Source organism: Engystomops pustulosus, chromosome 4 (assembly GCF_040894005.1).
Source record: "Engystomops pustulosus chromosome 4, aEngPut4.maternal, whole genome shotgun sequence".
Lineage (NCBI taxonomy): Eukaryota > Metazoa > Chordata > Amphibia > Anura > Leptodactylidae > Engystomops > Engystomops pustulosus.
In genome coordinates, this window is record NC_092414.1 from 116,010,329 (window position 1) to 116,031,376 (window position 21,048).

The 21,048-nt window shown below is 36.5% G+C and overlaps 2 protein-coding genes across 4 annotated transcripts in view; both read left to right on the top strand.

The window, feature by feature from the left end:
• Positions 1–2,204, top strand: part of LRRK2 (leucine rich repeat kinase 2) — a 129,531-nt gene extending 127,327 nt beyond the window's left edge. For 2 of the 3 annotated variants that reach the window (XM_072147126.1, XM_072147128.1), the window contains exon 53: positions 253–2,204. The gene's annotated coding sequence lies outside the window, so the exon portion shown is untranslated. Of the gene's footprint in view, positions 1–246 lie in introns of all 3 variants that reach the window. The other variant, XM_072147127.1, reaches the window with a different exon arrangement.
• A 9,576-nt stretch (positions 2,205–11,780) lies between these two features.
• LOC140128468 (hyaluronidase PH-20-like) lies at positions 11,781–15,439 on the top strand. Its single transcript, XM_072150174.1, has 3 exons — positions 11,781–12,719; positions 13,430–13,519; positions 15,077–15,439. Exons 1-3 carry the CDS (start codon positions 11,781–11,783, stop codon positions 15,437–15,439), a joined length of 1,392 nt encoding a protein of 463 aa, XP_072006275.1.
• The last annotated feature ends 5,609 nt before the right edge of the window (positions 15,440–21,048 follow it).

Consider the following 21,048-nt stretch of genomic DNA (forward strand, 5'->3'; position numbering starts at 1 on the left):
GACGTCATCGGGGAGCAACAATGTGTCTCCATGACCTCCTTATAGCTAATGACAGCAAATGAGAGAATTCCCTTTTTTAGCTTAGTGCAGAGTTAAAGAACTGTGTTCTATATTGATGAGCCCAAGGGTCCAAGGAGAGACATCGATTTTAATAATTATGATTTACAAACTTGTAAAATAAGAAAATTATTATACTTTATTATATTTTTATGATGGTTATTTTAATTGTTTTTTTTTCTCTTTTATCAATAGCATGAAAGTTCAACATCCGTCAATGTTTGGCATTTTACAAATAGCTTGACAAGACTTCAGGATAACACTAACTGCCTTCGGAATGATGCGGACACATATTAAAATATTGATTGCCGAGTCGTTTGTGATGAAGAAATGCTCTCTATGTTTCACATTAGGGCTAAATTTACCATGCAATAATACATCCATATTGTATGGACCATCCGACTACAGGGATGTCTAATCTATTTTCACTAAATGCCACATGAGCCTTATGGTTGCCTTTAAAAGGATGATTATAATTGTAAGACTGTAAAAAACTTAGCTCACACAGCAGATTTAACCACAGGTTTTAGGTTTGCAAAACTCTGTGGGAACATAGAAATCAATGGGAGACTTCTGTGTCTTTTTATTTTTTGGCCAAAAAGCAAAGTGGCAAGTTCCATATTGTAGGCAGATGCTGCTCAGAAAATAGGGTAGGTTAGTCAAAATCCCAAAGATTTCTTGGTTTATGACTTGATTTCCACTGTAAAATCTGGAACAAAAACCTAGGACAAAAACACTATGTTAAAATACTCCAAATGTATCTTCTCCTTAAGGGGTACATTCAGACGCCAGTCTATGGGGACGTATATGCGGCCACATATATGTCCCCATAGATGGCAATGGCAGCCCAGCGGCGGTACGGCGCCACACACCAGGAAAGGATAGAGCATGCACTATCTTTTCGGGAGTGTGCGGCCATGCTCCGCTGTTTCCTATGGTGGGGGGAAAGGTCACCCCCCCTGTCCAGTGCATGGCGGTATGCACCCTAACAGCGTTGAGCAGTAGATACATTTATACAGTCTAAGGCCCCATGCATACAAGCGTTGGGGGAACGTGTGTACGGCCGCTGGCTTGCGGCCGCACATACGTCCCCCATCGACGGCAATGGCCGCACGGAGCGATATGGTGCCGCACATGTGCAGCTCGGAACAACACAGTGCTGCACGTTTGCAGCACCATAACGCTCCGTACATGGGAAAAAAATAGCACATGTCCTATCTTTCCCCATGTTACACTCATACGGGCATACGTTTGTAGGAATGAGGCCTTAGTCAGCTGCACACAATGCATATTACTGCAGAAAGTGCAATGTGTTATGCAATACTACTAGTGTTAGTCAGGATTAACAGTTTGTATATTTCTTACACAGCATATGACGTGTAGTGCATATTTTTTCATCTGCAGTATATCAATTTTTTGAAACGGTATCAATCTATTTTTTTTTACTTATAAGCCTTCTCAAGTCTGTACACAGAGGACCTGTAAAGGGCAGTTATCAAATAACTCTTTACATATGATATATTATTTATTTACACAATTTTGTTAAAAGGATAGTTACACTTTAAGTCAGAGGAGAGGACAATATCTTTTCACACTTTTTATGCAATTTTTGTATTAAGAACTGTATTGTGTGCAGCTGGCCTTACAATTATCCTTTGAGGTTACATCCTCCACTCAACCAAGTTATGCAAGAACTTCAATAAAGATGCTGCCCTGGTTATTTTGGTGCCACATATAAAGGCCTAAATCTGATTTTTAAATTAAGTGGACCTTTTGGACCACATAAAATAAGATGGCGTGCCAGATTTGGCCTAGGAATATATATGTCCTACAGCATTGAAAAAAGGGACCTATTATGGCCAAATGAATCCAGCCTAATTTACAAAAAAAATATTGTAGAATATTCTACATCAAGCTGTATACATTGGTGGTTATTTGTTACAAATCCAGATATTGGTTTTCCATTATTATTTGTTTTATTACTATGTGCATGTACAATATGTATGTACAGTAAATGTCATTATTATATTTTTTCTGTTTGGCAGATTTTTTTTATATTAAATTATGAGATTGTGCACAAGGTGAAAAATATTTTGCTTTGCCTTGTTAAAAAGTTTCCTTTGTTTGGGGAATAAACTGTATTTTCCTGTTTAATTTTTGTTCTCATTTTGTACTTTTTATTAGTGCTTTATAATTATCTAGAGTACTGCTTTTAAAATTCAAGCAAATTGACACTTTGTTGATGTTAACTGCTTAATCTGAAATATCCTTTAATTTTATGTTTTACAAGACTCAAGTTTCCAAAGATAAAACGGAACAAGCAGGAAGCATTCTAAATGTCATTTTCTCCCCGAGCTTTGAGACTTTAACTTAACACATACCCACACCTTGAGTGTGGGAGCCCGCTGCTCGGCATTTTATTAGTGAATGGAGGCCGCTTCTAGTCAGTTTACTAGTGAAGGGAAGTCGCTGCTGGACATCTTATTAGCAAAGAAAGGCCGCTGCCTGGACATGTTATTAGTGAAGGGAAGTTGCTGCTGGACATGTTATTAGTGAGTGGAGGCCACTGCTGTGAATTTTATTAGTAAGGAGAGGCCACTCCTGGACATGTTATTAGTGAAGGGAGACCGCTGCTGAGACATGTTACTAGTGAGGGGAGGCCGCTGCTGGGCATTTAAAAAGGGTGATACTACTCAATACTAATGAAAAGGTCAGAATACTCATTATTGTGTGATATCTCAGCTTTTGTTGTTTAATAAATATCTACATTTGTTTCATTTTCTGTAAAGATGGGGTTCAGAGTTAACATTAATGAGCAAAACAAAAATAACTTTTTTGATCTTACCAATTGGCTGCAGTGAAACAAAGAGTGAAACATTTAAAGGGCTCTGAATACTTACCGCACCCACTGTACTCTTTTTGTGTTCTCTGCCAAAGCAAAGATATATCATCTATTAAAATAAAATTTGTCATGGCATTCAACAATGGCAAGGGTTGACACTCCTGTGTGCGCTCCCACTACCTCCAAATAAAGTTGGCATAAAAGGGCGATCAATGTGCACCGATTGCACTAGCAAACATCTGTTTACAATATTTGTAATTTAAAACAAAATCATTGTGTTGTAAAATAAAATCTAGCAAATAAATTATGAAAAATGTCATGGAAACAATCTCCTAAAAAACAGCTACAGCACCATCAATATCACCAGAGAGTCACCAGAGACGCAAGGATCAAAAGCAGCATACCAGGTGGCATGACAAGATCTTGAAGAAGGTGAAATAAATGCATTGAATCACTCATGATTCAAAAAAATGTTCATTATAAACCTAACATATTAGGTTTGGATGGTATCTTCAGCAGTAGTTAGGGCTTCCCAGGTCTATCCGGACCTCTGTCCTTCTCTAGACCCCTAATAGCCATGAAAATGCTTAAGCTCTCTTCAATCCAGATTCAGGAGGAATGTCACTTGTTACACGCTGTGGTGAGTAGTGACAACAAAAAGTAAGAGGTTAATGGTAGTGATCAGTGTTAACAATGCTCACAGCCATTGTTGTAGGAGCACTGGTGTTGGTGTATGCTAGGTTCCTTCTCTGAATGAAAGGACTCAGCTTCTGACAAAATTACCTTATATACTCGAGTATAAAAATGTGCTGAAAAACCCAAACTCGGCTTATACTCGAGTCAAAAAAATAAATATATCTAAACTCACTTTTCCGGCAACCCATGTATATCTTCTGTGCAATCTGTCCGGCAGCGGCGGCAGGCTATATACACTGGGGCAGGGTCTGGCAGGCTATATACACTGGGGCAGGGTTTGGTAGGCTATATACACTGGGGCAGGGTCTGGCAGGCTATATACACTGGGGCAGGGTCTGGCAGGCTATATACACTGGGGCAGGGGCTGGCTGGCTATATACACTGGGGCAGGGGCTGGCATGCTATATACTGGGGAAGCTGTGACCAATGCATTTCCCACCCTCGACTTATACTCGAATCAATAGGTTTTCCCAGTATTTTGTGGTAAAATTAGGGGCCTCGGCTTATACTCGGTCGGCTTATACTCGAGTATATACGGTATATGTCATGTTGTGCAAAATGAGCTCTGACTATGACATGGCATGTTGCGGTGTTTAAAATGACATTCATAGAAATCCAGAAAACTTTTATTTCAAAATTTTGCAGAAGGTGTGCCACAGCAGTTTTTTCTCAAATCCTGGATTACCTTATAGCCAGCTGCCGATGTGCACTCCAGCTTTCTGACGACAAAAGCCAAACAACATGAGATAATGTTTGAAACCATTTTTTTAAAATACTTTCTCCAAAGCAATTTTTTTAAAATTCTGATTTATCAAAATTGTCTCAAATAAAGAGGATACAAAATTGCACCAGATCACAGTGTCTGTTTTTGAATTATAAATCTGAAATCCATGTCATAGAGAAGACAGCACTGTGCTTTGTGTATATGCTTTGGATGCATTTTATAAATATCTTTTAAGCGTAAATTTGCATGGGATGGATACTTTTACATATTTTGTGTGTGCTTCCAGGAAGAAGATCCACTCTGTCAATAAAGTTGATAAAATGTTCACCATTTTAACATAAAACCTGCATGGAACTGTCCAGTAGCATAGACAGATCTTAAACCAGCAGTCCGTCTTTCTGTTTTGCAAATGTAGCTGGTTTGTTGCAAAATCTGAAGAAAATCTGTGGTTGACCAATTCGTAATGTTCCCTACTTTGATTTAAAACTACATATAAATCTGCATTATTTTTTTAATATACATACATTTTGCTTTGTTGGCAAAGTAAAATGTCACAAGTAGTATATGTGATGAAAGCTCCAGCAATGATTTACATACTTTGTCAATATGGATTTTTAAAAACCTGATCTAATATACTGCTACTGTTTATTACAGTGGGTTTGGAAAATACTGTCTGATAGGGTTGCACGATGCATCGAAATTTCGGTACCTTTTCGGTTTTAAATGAGGCAAAATGCTTCAATACCAGGATTTCTTGTGGTGCGACCAATCAGAGAGAAGGAATGAAGTACATCCTGTGTGTGAGCGGCTGGCAAGGAGTGGAGACTGGAGCAGGGAGATTCAGTGTGATGGCGCTAGAGGTAACGGGAGAGTCTACATTCCCTGACATTCAGTGCCTCTGCCCCTCATCTCTTCAGCCCGGAACTGTGTAACCCGCTCAGCCCATATATCCTGCCCTCAGTGTTTTATTAGCATCAGCTCCCGATGCTCTGCTACTTGCTGTCAGTATCGGTGCCGGCTGTCACTCCTATGTTCTCAAAAACACTACAGGAGTTTTAACCCACTCAGCTCCAGTCACAGACCTTCATGGCCCACTGGGCTTCTGTATTGCTAGTGCCAGAGAGGTCTGTGACTGGGGTTAAAACGGGCTCCATGCTATGCCGATGTGTCCTGTCAGAGGTCATATCTGTGCCAATTAGAGTTTCTACGTGTAGGCTGCTGATGCCCCTGATAAAACACTGCAGGAAAAGTTTAAAGGGGTTTTCCCACGAACAAAAGTTAGGCCTTATCCACGGGAAAACCCCTTTAAGCCACTCAGCCCCAGACTGTTTCTGTACTGCTAGTGGGCAAGTCTAAGGGTGCGTTCACACATGACGTTCTGGATGCCTCAGGACGCATGCACTTTTAATTGTTACAATGCGTTTGGATACTCTGAAAGTGTTTTTATTCATTGCTGTAAGTGTAAGCAGATGTAAAAATGTTTACACAGTTGCTTACACTTAGGCCCCTTCCACACTAGCGAGTGTGATGCGATGAACTCGCATCACACTCGCAACGCAAGCTGCCGGGAATGCACGGCCCGAACGCTGCACCGCGGGAGTGAACTGACATGCTGAGTTCACTCCCGCGGTGCAGCGTTCGGGCCGTGCGTTCCCGGCAGCTTGCGTTGCGAGTGTGATGCGAGTTCATCACATCACACTCGCTAGTGTGGAAGGGGCCTTACAGCAATGTGGAAAAACTTTTCCAGAGTATCCAAACGCATTGTGTGAATGCACCCTAAAGGGGTTGCAGCTGTGAGTCTTGGTGATGCAGCCTACACTTTGAAATGCTAGATCTGTAGTTCAAGTCCTCTCCTGGCTAAAAGTTAAAAAAAAAAAATATATATATATATATATATATATATATATGTATTTTTTTTTAAAAAAAACACATTATTCCTTTTTATTATTGAAAAAATATATTAAACATTTACTAAAAAACCCTCACCAAAATTTATAAATATAATCCATTATTTAACCCATTTGGGGAGTGGCGTAAAAAAATATCCCCAACAAATTTCGTGAAAATGTGTTTTTGTCACCTTGTTTAAAAAAAAAATAAAAGGCTACAAAAAGTCGTGCAAACCCCTGAATGCTACCAAGGAAAATTACAGCTCATGACACAAAAATAAACCTCAACTAGCTCAGTCAGTGGGAAAATGAAAAAGTTACCACATAAGGAAGATGGCAATGTAAATACAAATGTTTTAATAAACATTTTGGATTCTGCACTTTTTTATTTTCAGGAAAAGTATCATATTCATATTGACTATCATGATACTTTTCCAGATATCGTATCACACTCAAAATTCTGGTATTGGTGCAAGCCTACTGTCTGACCACAATCTTTAGTGTTTGGAGAGTATTTTGTGATATTCACTTTTAGTTATTAATTTAACCATTGTTTGCAGGGGGAATGCACATTTGAAGCTTTTGCTCATGGCGCTCTTTTAATGTACTCTAACAAAATGGATTAGTCATGGATTATGTCAATAAATATGTATGAGCACTGGGGATCCTTTTAACTTAATGGCATCATTGTTCAACTTTTATAAGAAACTTCCCCTTATCACAAGTGTTTGATAGATGTGTAAATAACAGACCTGTGGCAATAAAAAAGCCTGGTGATCATATAGATAAATATTGGCAGCTACTCACAGTCACTTGCATGTCTTATCAATGCAAAAAATGATAACAGCTGGGACTCTTTAAGGAAACGATTGTCTTAATCACAGTAATCTTTTTATCTTTTTTTTCCAAAATTGTAAGTGCTTCTGTCTGGTGCCTTATACAAGAACTCTATCTTCTCTACACAAGGATGTAGACAATAAGCCTACCAAATAGATATATGTCTAACAACTGTATCTTGAAGGCGAAGTGACTGATGCCTGAATATAATAAATAAAAAATAGATGTTCCATGAGATATTTGTGATGCAGATGCTGTTGCATATGCATTATTTGTAAATGTGCCCATTAATGGAGAGCAATACCATATCATATTGCTAATTACATGTAGGATACAATAATATATCAATGGGTAGATATAATTGAATAGCATGTCAGACTTTGTTGGGTGTTACTGTACCTGTACCTACAATTGCAGTTTATATGATGAACCAAACCAAGTTGACATACATAGGATGTCGACAACTTTTTGTTTCAGCAGTTATATTATGGTACACATTTTACTGAAAAGTTTAGAACAAATATATTAAATTATTATAATGTATCACACTTCCATAATAAGGGAAGTCTTGTCAAAAAGATTGTTGAAAATCACAATCATACGGATGAAAAATCACAATAAGTTACTGTAGACATGACTATAATTAACATATATCAATCCTAAGATTAAAGTAAAAGTAACAAATAGAGGGGTAAAATAGATAGAGCATGCAGTCTTTATCGGGGCATCTACACATTACACTTAAATCTAACATTTGTTTTTATGCATTGTGAACCAAACATACATTGAGAATGCTAAAGATACAGTGATGCAGAAACATATCTTATTTAATCCCTGAACCGAGTGGTTTTTGCTCAAAAAAAATATTATAAAATTCAGGACCTTGAGGAAGCTGGGTGACTACCGGCTGATGTGTACAAAATAGCTGAATGAACTGTCCAGGAAGGACTATTCAATCTGAGCTCATACACAGCAGCTGGGGGATGTTGCAGCTATTGATGTCTTCTGTCTGTCAGGGACAACACAGTGATGACAAATTCTCGGGTTATGCTGGGCAGGACAAGGCTGAAGCAGTGCATAATTAGGGTGAGGAGAAGCACCGAGGCAGCCACAGGACAACAGAGCTTCATCATCATAATTTTATACTTGTTTTTTTCAGCACAATCACTTAGTTCAATGATTAAACTAAATATCTTTCTGAATCAGTGTAGCTACAGCATTCTCAAGGTATGTTTTGTTCATAATGCATAAAAGCAAATGGTAGATTTACTTTAAACATATTGACCTGTGTGTCTGTGGGACTTTTTGCCTATTCATCCAGAAGAACATGTTGTTGAACATGTTGGCTGGAAGCTGTGGTTTCAGAATACAGGCAGTTCTTAAGTTGAATTTCTATGTAAGTCCAAACTGTATATTTTACCATTGTAACCCCAGACAAATTTTTTTTGGTTTTTGTGACAACTGGATTTTAAAAATGTTGTGTTGTCATAAAAACCAGGATTAACAATAAAGCTTCATTACAGACACCTTTAATAACTGCTTTAATAACTGCTCTTTATTGTAGTCTAAGACTAAAGTACAGTAAATTACCAACATCCAGAGGTCCGTTTGTAACCAGGGGTTTTCTGTAAGTCAAGTGTTCTTAAGTAGGAGACCGCCTGTAGTTCAAAGATGTTTAAAGCGGTGTAGGTCAGTAAAGTTACACCAAACTCATCCACCCGTGTCTTTTATGACCTTGTTTTGTGTACTGGGGCGCAATCTATTCTAACAGACATACAATTGTCCATAGTGCCATTGCATTAAGAATTTACTTCATTGATACTAATACACCAAGTCTAGTACAGTAGCTCTTTACACCACTACATCCATTTCTTGCTAGTGTGCTTTATGATATAAGGCATGCGCATGCTTCTTGGCCATTGATACCCCGCGAATTTCCTAACATACAGGTTTTATGCAGATTTTAATGCCAGAGAAGGTTTGGAATTTTTGCTGACTTCAACATCTTAGCACTTGGCAACCGTGCTGGTTAGTAGACACTTCAGTTTTTCAATAATACCAATCATAGCTGAAGTGTCTAAGATGGAACTGGTAATGGTAAAGTATCATGCTAAATTCATGGAGCTAATTTGGGCATGGCTAGTTGATAGATTTTATAGACACGTAGAAATTGACCATTTAGTGAATAAATATAAACTTCCAAATTGGGACAAAACAATGGTTTAAAATGTATGTCATTTTGTTATTCATCCTACAATGTCTTATTAAAGCAAACTGAAGGAATGGTAAAAGCTGAAAGAAATTTCAAGTGAGGCATCCGGCTGGTGTTTGTATCATGTAATGCATGAAAAAGTTCAATTACACATGTTTCCATTCAATGAGAATAGTCTGTTGCTCCGTTTTTAAGTGATAGCTTATAGAGGCTTATAAAATGGTACAGAATGATATGGCTGGGTTAAAGATAGGTCCAATATTCATTATCAGATCCAGTCTAAATAAAAAGAACTAAAAGAGATTCTACTCTGTAACATCTGTATTGGTGATCTAAGAACTAGACTATGCAAAATGATAAGATGCCACTATTCTCAAACCTAAGATAACATTGTTACAAATTAAAAAACACTTTAATCCAGTTAGGCAACCTTATAAGTACTGTGTATTGTGGACTGTCAGCTTTCTTTTTCGATGACTTTGGCACCAAGAGCATACATTATCTCACAATTCCCCTTATAAGTGTTTGGACCTTCAGAGTGCAGGTAAGAACCTTTCAAATAAATCACAGGTGAGTCATTTTTCAGGTTAAAAAGTCATAATCTTTATTTATTCATCCTAATACATGTTTCGAAAGATGCAGCTCTCTTAATTTAGAAATGTAAGTAAATGTGTATTGTGTAGAAATAACAAAACAAAACATTATGCTGTTAGTGTTGGTTGCTGCAGGTTATCCACAGAGAATTCTACCTCACAGGCAATCTCACTCAACCTAGGAGAATTACAGTGGGTACGTAAAGTATTCAGACCCCTTTAAATTTTTCACTCTTTGTTTCAATGCAGCCAATCGGAAAAGAAAATTCCCTCATTAATGTACACTCTGCACCCAATCTTGATAGAAAAATACAGAAATGTAGATATTTTTTATTATTTATTAAACAATAAAAGCTGAAATATCACATGGTCATAAGTATTCAGACCCTTTGCTCAGTATTGAGTAGAAGAACCATTTGAGCTAGTACAGCCATGAGTCTTCTTGAGAATGATGCAACAAGTTTTTCACACCTGGATTTTGGGATCATCTGCCATTCTTCCTTGCAAATCCTCTCCAGTTCCCTCAGGTTGGATGGTAAATGTTGGTGAAATGCCAGTGATTGAGTCTAGGTTGACTGGGCCAGTCAAGAATGGTCATAGAGTTGTTCTGAAGCCACTGCTTTGTTACTTTAGCTGTGTCTTGTTAGAAAGTGAACCTTAGGCCCAGTCTGAGGACAAGAGGACTCTGGAAAAGGTTTTCATCAAGGATATCTCTGTGTTTGGCCGCATTCATCTTTTCCTGCAGATGAAAAAAAAACACATAGCATGATGCTGCCACCACCAAGTTTCACTGTTGGGATAGTATTTGGCAGGTGATGAGCAGTGTCTGCTTTTCTCCACACATAGGGGCAGATTTATCAAGCTGTCTGAAAGTCAGAATATTTGTAGTTGCCCATGGCAACCAATCACAGTTCAGCTTTCATTTTACCAGTGCTCATGAATATTTCAAAGGGGAGCGGTGATTGGTTGCCATGGGTAACTAGAAATATTCTGACTTTCAGACAGCTTGATAAATATTCCCAAAACTGCTTAAAATTAACACCAAAAGTTAAATCTTCATCTCTTCAGACTATGAAAATCTCATAGTCAGGGAGTCCTTTTTGTCCTTTCTGTTTTTTGCAAACTGTATGCAGGCTTTCATATGTCTTGCACTGAGGAGAGGTTTCTGTTGGCAAACTCTGCCATAAAGCCCCAACTGGTGGAGGACTGTAGTGATAGTTGACTTTGTGGAACTTTCTCCTATCCCCCTACTGCATCTCTGGAACTCAGCCACATTGACCTTGGGACTCTTCCTTACGTCTCTCAACAAGGCTCTTCTCCCATGATTGCATAGATTGCCTGGACAGCCAGGTCAAGGACGAATTGTGGTTGGTCTAAACTTCTTCAATATAAGGATTATGGAGGAACCTTGATTGTTGCAGAAATTCATTTCTAGTCTTGGCCAGATCTGTATCTCTGCGCTCCTTAGGTAATTCCTTACACCTCGTGATTCCCATGTGCTCCGACATGCACTGTGAACTTTGAGGTTTTATATAAACTGACTTACCTAAGCAAGTTTACATCTTCCACATCTGTAGTAGAGTAATAATTCAGGAAACATTGCAGAAGACTAGACCACGGTGAAGTTTGAAGGGAGGTTGTCTTAGACACAAAAAAATTGTTCAAGTTCACATGCGCCACAAAATATAGCAAAAACAGAAGAAAAAGCCAAGCCAAAACATAGGTATGTTACATTAGCCTCAGTGTGTTCTTTTTTCTTTTCACAATTATTTTATCATACAGAAAAATGTATACTATATGTGATGGAGGCCTAATCCTGCTTATTGAGAAGGTTGTACTGCACCAGCAATCTGATGCAATATATATTTTTCATTTTATTTCCTCTATAGTTCTGACTACTCATTCTTTCAAGCTTTTGTTTGGGCTCTCAATGGAAATAATTCTAAATCTCTGTACATTTGTACTTCTTAAAAAACTATTATTGCTAACACTCACTCCTCCCTGCCAAGGGGCAGAAAAGAGAGCACCACCGAGAATGTACTCACCCTTTATGGCAATATGGAATGCACCAACTGAGCTGTGCATGAGAAAATATAGAATCCCTATTGATGTCAGTTTATTTGAAATTGTGGGAAGCACACTCCCATCTGCCACGAACCAGAACATTAGCCTATTCTACAGTGATAGACTAGGCTATTATCCCTCTATAGACCCTGAAACTGGTACAAGCTACAATGGGGGTATTCCCCAAATGAGCAATATGGAACTCCACTTAAAAAAAGCCAGAGAGGATATTTTGCATTATATTCCATCTTCAACTCAAAAAGGACTTGCCATTATTGACTGGGAAGCCTGGAGGCCAACATGGATAAGAAACTGGGCGTCAAAGGCAATATATAAGAAATACTCTATTGACTTTGCGCAGCAAAAAGATCTGACAATCGATCAGCGAAGTGTAGAATCTAAGGCTAAGACACAGTTTGAGTCAACAGCAAAACAACTAATGATAAATACTCTCAGACTTGGAAAACAACTGAGACCGAATTACCTTTGGGGGTTCTACCTGTTTCCTAATTGTCATAATTATGAATATAAACAGAATTCTCGCAACTACAGTGGAAAATGCCCAGATATTGAAATGTTAAGAAACGATAAAATGAGATGGTTATGGAAAGAAAGTACAGCACTGTTTCCAAACATGTACCTGGAAACAGCACTAAAGTCTTCTCAGCTTGGAGCACTCTATACACGGCATCGTATCCAAGAAGCAAAAAGACTCTCAACACTCTCTAGTACTCGTTACTCCCTTCCAATATATGTCTACAGTCGTCCTGTATTTACTGATCAACCTGAAAAATATTTGACACTGGTAAGAAATACTTATTATTCCATTTATAGTTGTTTTTCTATTTAACTATTTCTGATTCTTTTCTATTTCTATATATCTTATACAATTGTATATGCATTTTTAATGTCAAAGAATTTTATTGAACTGAAAACAGAGAACACAGGGGTACGGAACCGCTCAAAAGAATCCCTTGCAGGGGACAATGATGCATACATAATATGGCTAAGCAGGCCAGTGATATTCCAGCTATTAAACCAAGTAATGATGTCATTACATGACATGACATAGCAAGATCTAACACAGCTGCTAGCGAAAGAAAACTAAAGAAAAGCAAAAGAAAAATCAGGCACAATTCACCTTAGAATTGCCCGCAGAGGGTAGTCACAAGAAAGCAGCACAGTTTGCTTCAATAGTTTTCAACACTGGGTATTGTCTAGAACACAATCTCACCTGCCTAAACAAACAATCACGGATAGAACACAGGAGAAGGCAGGTAGACATTATACAGTTACAGAGAAGACAACACGAGACAAGATGTTTTCTGGTAATCAATACTTTACGCCTGGAAACCATCCTTTACCCCTTAATGACACTATTGAAGTCCAACCAATATGATATTTGCTAAAACATTAATATTGTTAGCATGGAAAACCCCCTTAATGTGTGATTATTTTAAAAAGATGTTGCAAGTAATAATTTTTTTACCATACCTTTTCTGTTGTCATTTACAGTCTGATCTTGTGAACACAATTGGTGAAAGTGCTGCTTTGGGGGCCCATGGATTTATAGTATGGGGCAGTGTGAACCTAACACGCAGTAAGGTATGTACCGTAGTTTAAACAGTCTTCTTCATAACAAAATAAGTTTCAGAAAAAAAGATGTTTTGATATGACCCAGTAAATTGCGGCTTCTTTTTAAAGAAATTAAACCAAACCAAATTTTTTTTAAAAGAATATGACCACTGATTTATTGTGATGTTGTTTTGACTGCATAAATGTGCATAATAATATGGATAATTAGATGACATGTATGTTCTATTTGTTATCCTTGTCTTTACAACATGTTTGTGAAAATATTGCAGGGCATAGATCAATTTCAGCAATCAAACTGGGAAATCTGTAAATAAGATCTAGTGTAGTATGTGCACTAATCTTCTAATAAAGATTAAAGCAAAACTATACATATTTGAGCTCATTTTATATTTGCTTTCAAGTTTGAAAAATATAATATGTATAAATAAAGTAAAATATCTATAATATGGCTAGATTTAGAGCCCATGCTGTGTGCCAAATTTATTCTGTATATTCATTTTTTGCTTTACTACGCATGGAGGTTAGTTTAGTGGAAATTGTTGTGCTGTAAATGGAGTCAGATTGCACCAGCATTTAGGAAAAGATAAAGTGGTAAAAAGTAATCGACCCAAGAGATACTATAGAATACAATTTGAGGAAAAAAATGAAACTACTATGATTGCATTTACTATAGATATACACTTGTGATCAGGGTTTGGTCAGTGAAATAATGACATTTTTAGAGTTGACAGAGTTTATTCAGTGTCTCAGTTTTTCATGTGTGTGTTTTTACAGCATGAATATTTTAAAGGGGAGTTGTGATTGGTTGCCATGGGCAACTAGAAATATTCTGACTTTCAGACACTTGATAAATCTGCCCCATTGTACTTTGGATACATCTCCATAGACTTGTATGGGGCATTTTTCACATGTTTAAAAAAAAATGCATGCTCAAAGTGCAAATAGGAACAAACCCATTGAATACAATGGGATAGAGTGCAATGTGATTTCTTCAAGTCAAAAATGTGCACATAACTTTTTAAACTTTTTGATTTAACGTTAAAAACTAAGGGGGTCATTTATCTTTAATTGAGGCATTTGTGCGTGTCTTTTCTTGTTTTCCCTGGTTTTGGACTTGTTTGATTTATCTTAGAGGTTGATATATCAGGCAGCTGAGTTATGGGGTTTTAATAAAATGACGCACAAAAGTCTCAAACTCTTCTGCAACATTTTCTAAAGTGTTTCCTACATCTGAGACATTATTTGCGCCTTTTTGTACGAAATTGTGACTTTTTCATACTTTAACATATGGATTTTAAAGGTATATAAGTTACAATACTGACAGATTTTTGCGCGGCTAACTTTGCTAGGCGATTGCAAAAGTCACACATTTACGTGCAAATATATCTATTGTGCAAAAAAATGGCCAGAAAATAAGAGAAAAAAATTGTAAGATAAATTACACCCTATGATTTATTACTTTGGAAGCAGGTATCTACCAAACATGAACTGTAGGGCAATAGTTATGTAACTATATAAACATTATACGGTATATTTCAACATGATTCTTCTCTGCTTTATTTCTAGAACAAGTGTGTGGATTTAAATTCTTTCATCATCAAAACTCTAAACCCATATATTATTAATGTTTCATTATCAGCCAGATTATGTAGTGCAGTACTTTGCCAAAATAATGGTGTATGCATCCGCAAAGAGTGGAACAAAAACACTTACCTTCACTTAAATGCAACAAATATTGCAATAGAACATTATAAAAGTGCATACAAGGTGAATGGAAGTCCAAGTCTAGAAGATCTGAGATATTACACTGAAAACTTTGTATGCCACTGTTATGCTGGACTTAAGTGCAAAGCTCCAGATAAAATTGAACCTATGAATGTTTGCATGGCACAAAGTATTTGTATAAAGTTTAGTCAAGAATCCTTGTAGTTTGCAATATTATATGCAAATTAGTTATGTACAGAGTTCACTTATCAATATATCAATATATTCTGCGTGCAGGTGTGAAGATTTCTTTATGCACAACACATTATTATATTTATATTTTCAATATGAAATATTTATTTATAAGTCATATATTTTAGATCTTCATAATGTATTTTAAATTCAATTTTTAATTATGGAACACTTTTCATTTTATATATATATATATATATATGTAGGCTATTTTGTTTTTTTATATATATTTTGTCACCCATTTTTTTGCTAATCTATATCAGGTGAAAGAAATGTAGGTAAGAGGGAACATGACTGCAGATCAGACAGATTAACATGTTACGAAATTATCGTGTTTACTGGATATTACAATAAAATATATAATTTAATCCTGGGCTCTGTTTTTTCAAACTCATAACAATGATAAAATGTAAGCAACTAGTTACATAGCTACAGATTATGAAAATTAACATGAGGATGTGGCTCTGTTAGATAAAAAAGTGATGGTTGCTATTCATCTCGTCGACTAATAAGGTGTGATAGTCAAAACATGCTATTATTGGAGCAGTAGTTTTTTTCTTAAATCTGAATTCTACCTCTTTTATGACTAGCTTTGTCAAATGAATAAGAAAATGAGCTCACTGATCCTCCATGACAAATGTGCTGGAAGTTTCCCCCGGACCAAAACACGATGCATAAAAATAAATTTCAGCTGTGCACACCAGATGGGAGTTTTTAAACACCATGGGGCACATTTACTTACCCGGTCCGCAAAGTGCATTGTCCGACGATAATGCACTTAGCTGCAATTCACTTAGATCATCCGCCTGATATCCTGCAGGTGTTGCTTCCACACTCAGGTCGAACGGAGTTCACCTTCTTCTTCCTGGTGCATGTAAGTGCATTGTCGGACTTTTGCAATCGCCTAGCTAAGTTAGCCGCGCAAAAATTTGTCAGTGTTGCAACTTATATACCTGTAAAATCCACATGTTAAAGTATGAAAAAGTCACAATTTTGGAGCAAATTATGGTACAAAAAGGCGCATATAATGTCGCAGATGTAGGAAAAACTTTAGAAAAAGTTGCAGAAGAGTTTGAGACTGCTCAGTCGGATTGTCCGATGTCACATGGAAGCCAGCGCAGCTGCACCAAAAACAGATCTTGTGCCACCCAATCCCAGTGAAGACACCTGTTAAATACCTGTCAAAGCCGTGCAATCCCCGAAAATGTTGCAAAATACGACAAAAGTGCGATCCATGACCCTTAGTAAGTAATCCCCCATGTCTTTGTTGGCAATCCCTGATAAAAATGTAGCAGCACAAATCTGACCAAAGACCAGGAAAAAACAAAATAGCCTACGCTTTTCAGGTGAAACTCGCGCCCATAGTGATAGCTTACATGTGTATAATTAGAGAATGCTATATACCATATATGTGCCCCGCGTCACACCTCCGTGGAGCAGCAAGGGTGGGAGTCTAAACCAAATCAGGTAACAATAAATAAAAACATTTGGATAAAAAGTCTTTTATTCAAATGTTTTTAATTACTGTTACTTACATAAAAAATCTTTTATTCAAATGTTTTTAATTATTGTTACCTGATTTGCTTTAGACTCTGCCCCTTCCTGTTCCACGGATGTGTGGCATGGGGCAGGAATATATTTCATTCTCTAATTATACATGTTAGCCATGACTAAGGGCATGAGTTTCGTCTGAAACGTGTAGGCTATTTTGTTTTTTCCTTGTCTTAGGTTAGATTCGTGCTGCTACAATTTTTATTTATCATGGTTTGCCAATAAAGACATGGTGTTTTAAAACTCCCATCTGGTGCGGACAGCCAAAATTTCTCTTTATACAACTAGCTTTGTCAACTGTAGGATTATCCACACAGAATACCATCTATATGGCATCTATTTCCACTATTGCATTGATTTGAAAATCTTCCATGGAGTTATTAAGGGAAAAATTTAATTCAGCATTTTGTTGACATTGTAGTTAGTCTAGCAAACAATATTTTTGAAGCATGAAAATTAATTATAAATCTTGCCAGAAAACAATGTTTGCTTAGATGTTCTTTTTTAGAGGTGTGATACTTTTATGCAAATAAATCTGAAATATGTGTCATATAAAAGCTACCAGCAGAGCACCTCCATTAGAGTCCATGATGCTCATGTAAGACGTCTAATTTTGAAAATGCATCTCAAAACGTTCGTATTTTTAGGTGTTTCACTGCTTATCCAGCTATGTTCATGTGCAGGTGAGTTTAAGAACAGTGCATTTTTTCTATGATTTTGTTTTATTTTCCTCTTCTAAAAGTAACATAACACATAAATTATGTTCTTCATTAGTTAAATTAGTTATATATTCCTGGAAAGTTGTTAAGATCTCTACAGTGCTTCAAAGTTTCTTATTATATTATTTTAATTTTAGTATGTGTCACAATCTGTGCGTTTTCATGTACTAATTAATAAAATGTAATGTAATACAAAGCCTGTATAAAAATGAATTGGGCAAATGTTACAGGTTTTCAGACCAATGTCTCCACATATTGACTGTAAGGGTTACCTTTTGGAAATTGACCTTCAATAGCCATGTTTATTTCAATAAATTAACTTCAACATCTTTTCATTAAAATCAATACTGAATGGGGCTGTGTTCTATATGATTTATGAATGGAAGGAGAAAAGGGACAAAAAAAAAGGGTAGCCGTTTCACATGTGGCAATGAGCAGTGAGAAGGCACTGAATTTATTAGTAAGTCACTAAAGTTTTAAATAGAAGTAACTTAACCCCTTCATTTTAGGGCTTTTGGGCCAAGCCTGATTTTTAAGTCATTATAACAGGTTATAACACTTTAACATATCCAGAGTATTTTGAGATTGTTTCCTCTTTACACATGGTACTTCAAAGTAGTATAAGAATGTGCATGATATCTTTTGGCAGAAATTTTGAAAACATTTCTAAAAATTCTTCATTTTCAGAGTTTAAAATTTTCTGTTTTTCGGGCAGATAATCAACCAACCGAACCACTTCATTACTAACATTTCCCAAATGTCTGCTTTATATTAGCGTTGCTTTTTACGCATCCTCTCTTTTTTCTTGGTTGTTAGAAGGTTTAGAATTTGGGTGCAATTTTTCTCATTTTTATGAAAACCGAAAAAAACCTATATTTAGGAGCACCTGCGCAGCTGTAAGTGACTTTGAGAGACCTAAATAATAGTAAAACCACCTAAATTATGGCAATTTAGAAACCACACCTTTCAATGTATAAAAAAGCAACTTTAACAAGCTTGTTAACCCTTTAGGTGTTTCACAGGGGTTAAAATAAATGGAGGTGTAATTAACAATGTAAATATACATTTTTTTAGACAATATATTAATGAAACAGTCACAACAATTAAAATGACACCAGAACTATGTTTTTATATCAAATGATATAGCCATTTGAATTGTGCCCTCTCCAGTCTGTCATCTGATGGCTATTACTAATACTGTGGGTGTATGGAGAAAAAGGAAGGGGAACAGAGAAAAGTAGCTCTACCTAGTGCGAGATTATCCTTGGTGGGTTAGAATTTGTTAATGGGTGAGATATGTATTCACTTTATTTAGTTGTTTTGGAGACAGGCACAACGCTGGTGTTAGGCATATATGGTGAGTATCCTCTGCCGCGTCTCCACCCTCACCCAAGTGTTGGGTAACAAGGGTGTGTAACAGATAGATAGGTTGTAACTCCCTATGCAAAAAAAAGAGGCTGCTGGATGGCACTGGTACTCAAGGGTAAGGGTTTCCTTTATTCGAAAAAACTATTTGGACAACGTGTTTTGCACTATGCAAAGAGCTTCATCAGGTCCAGTTTTGCATGCAGGGATTGTGCAAGGAATAGTACTAATACTATTTCAGTATCATGCAAAATAAAGGAGAAAATATTTACCTCCATCTTAGGGTTGACTGGTGTTGTTTTATTGCTGTATTTCTATTCCAACTATAAAAGTTTTTATACTAGATTTCTCTTTTTTATTATGAATAGTTAATCTTATTAAAAAGTCAAGCTTATTGATCTAGTGAAAATACTGGAACAGACAAATAGACCATTTTAGTTCCCTCCCCCCTCCCTTTTATATTATTCAATATTCATTTTTCAGGGACTTGCTGCCTAACCACTGATGAAAAATCCCATCTAAATGCTTCTTGGGCTTTTCAGAGAGGCAGATTTTGTATTTCAGGAAAAAAAATATTCCTTTCTTTTTTTGTTGACTGTCTATTGTGCAATTGGGTGGCATATGGGAGTATATAGATCATCCCCCCACACTTTTGCAACAGATGTAAAATTCTACACACTTTTGCTAAAGTCCCATTTAATAGTATATTAAGATCTTTTACCCAGATACTTAACAGATACTAGAAATAAAAAGAATAATTCAAAATATCATAATTTAAATATCTGTAAATATTTTCTTCAAACTGTACTTCTTCACAATGGGATTTCCTGTTGTTAAGTAAATGATTTGATAATACATTTTATTTAATGATATATTCTAAGAGAAAAAAATGGCAGAAAAGAATCAGTAAAAGTTTAAATCCTTAATAATAAATGAAATATAAACATATTTTCAACATCTATCATCTAAGGTTCCAAAAATGGAGTCACAAACATACAAAAAAGTTGGCTGCTTTATTTCCAAAGTGCCCACAACACTCTAGGAATAAAGTAACCCACTTTTTGGGATGGAATTTGGGTGTGCTGCCATGTTTATAGAAATTTGCCGATTTATCAAATCCAAGATCTGCACCCTACTTTTATAAACATGTAGCTAATACATGTTTATAACTAATGTTTTTATTTTTTTTATATTACTATAGTTTAGAAGTTATTCTTTTTGTCGTTACTACCTTTTACATGTTAAATACTGTATAAGCTATGATCCAATAAATTCTCTTAGCACTGTTTTACATATGTGGGCTAATAACCAATACTTTACTTCCCATAACAGAGCTTCAAACAACAACTGAAGGTAATATTTAACATGTCTGATAATAACAGATAGGACAGATGCAGAAGCATAGATAGAGTGTTTAGCGCAGGTGAAGGCAAAATGCATCCAAGTATACCTTTAACCCAATTATATCAGTATTACCAATTTTCCACTATGTAGTTTATTAAGCTATACGGGTCAAATTTGTTGTACCTTCGGCTTTGTGAAATCGGCGGCAAGTAACCCTTTGCAATTTACAGTAACAGCATCATGGAACGAATTTAAACAAATCCCAATCACATGAAAAATCTGAAGCACAAAGTAACTTGAGGTACAGGTTTTGATGTATCAAATGTATAACAGATTCTTTTAGCTTACTACACACAGAACCCAAACTTTTCTCATAAAGACCTCAGTCTCATTTAGTCTAAAACAAACCTGAATGTCTGAGGAGTAGGACGTGCGTCAGAGCAGCTCCATCCACCCAGACTACTTGCACCCTTATAGCACCAACTTCTAGCTTAAAGATGGGGAACAGGAGAAAGATTTAACTTCACCAGAACAACCTGCATCTCCAACACCCTGTACCTTGCATGTGAGAGATACATGCCTTATCCAAGATTGATCCAAGAG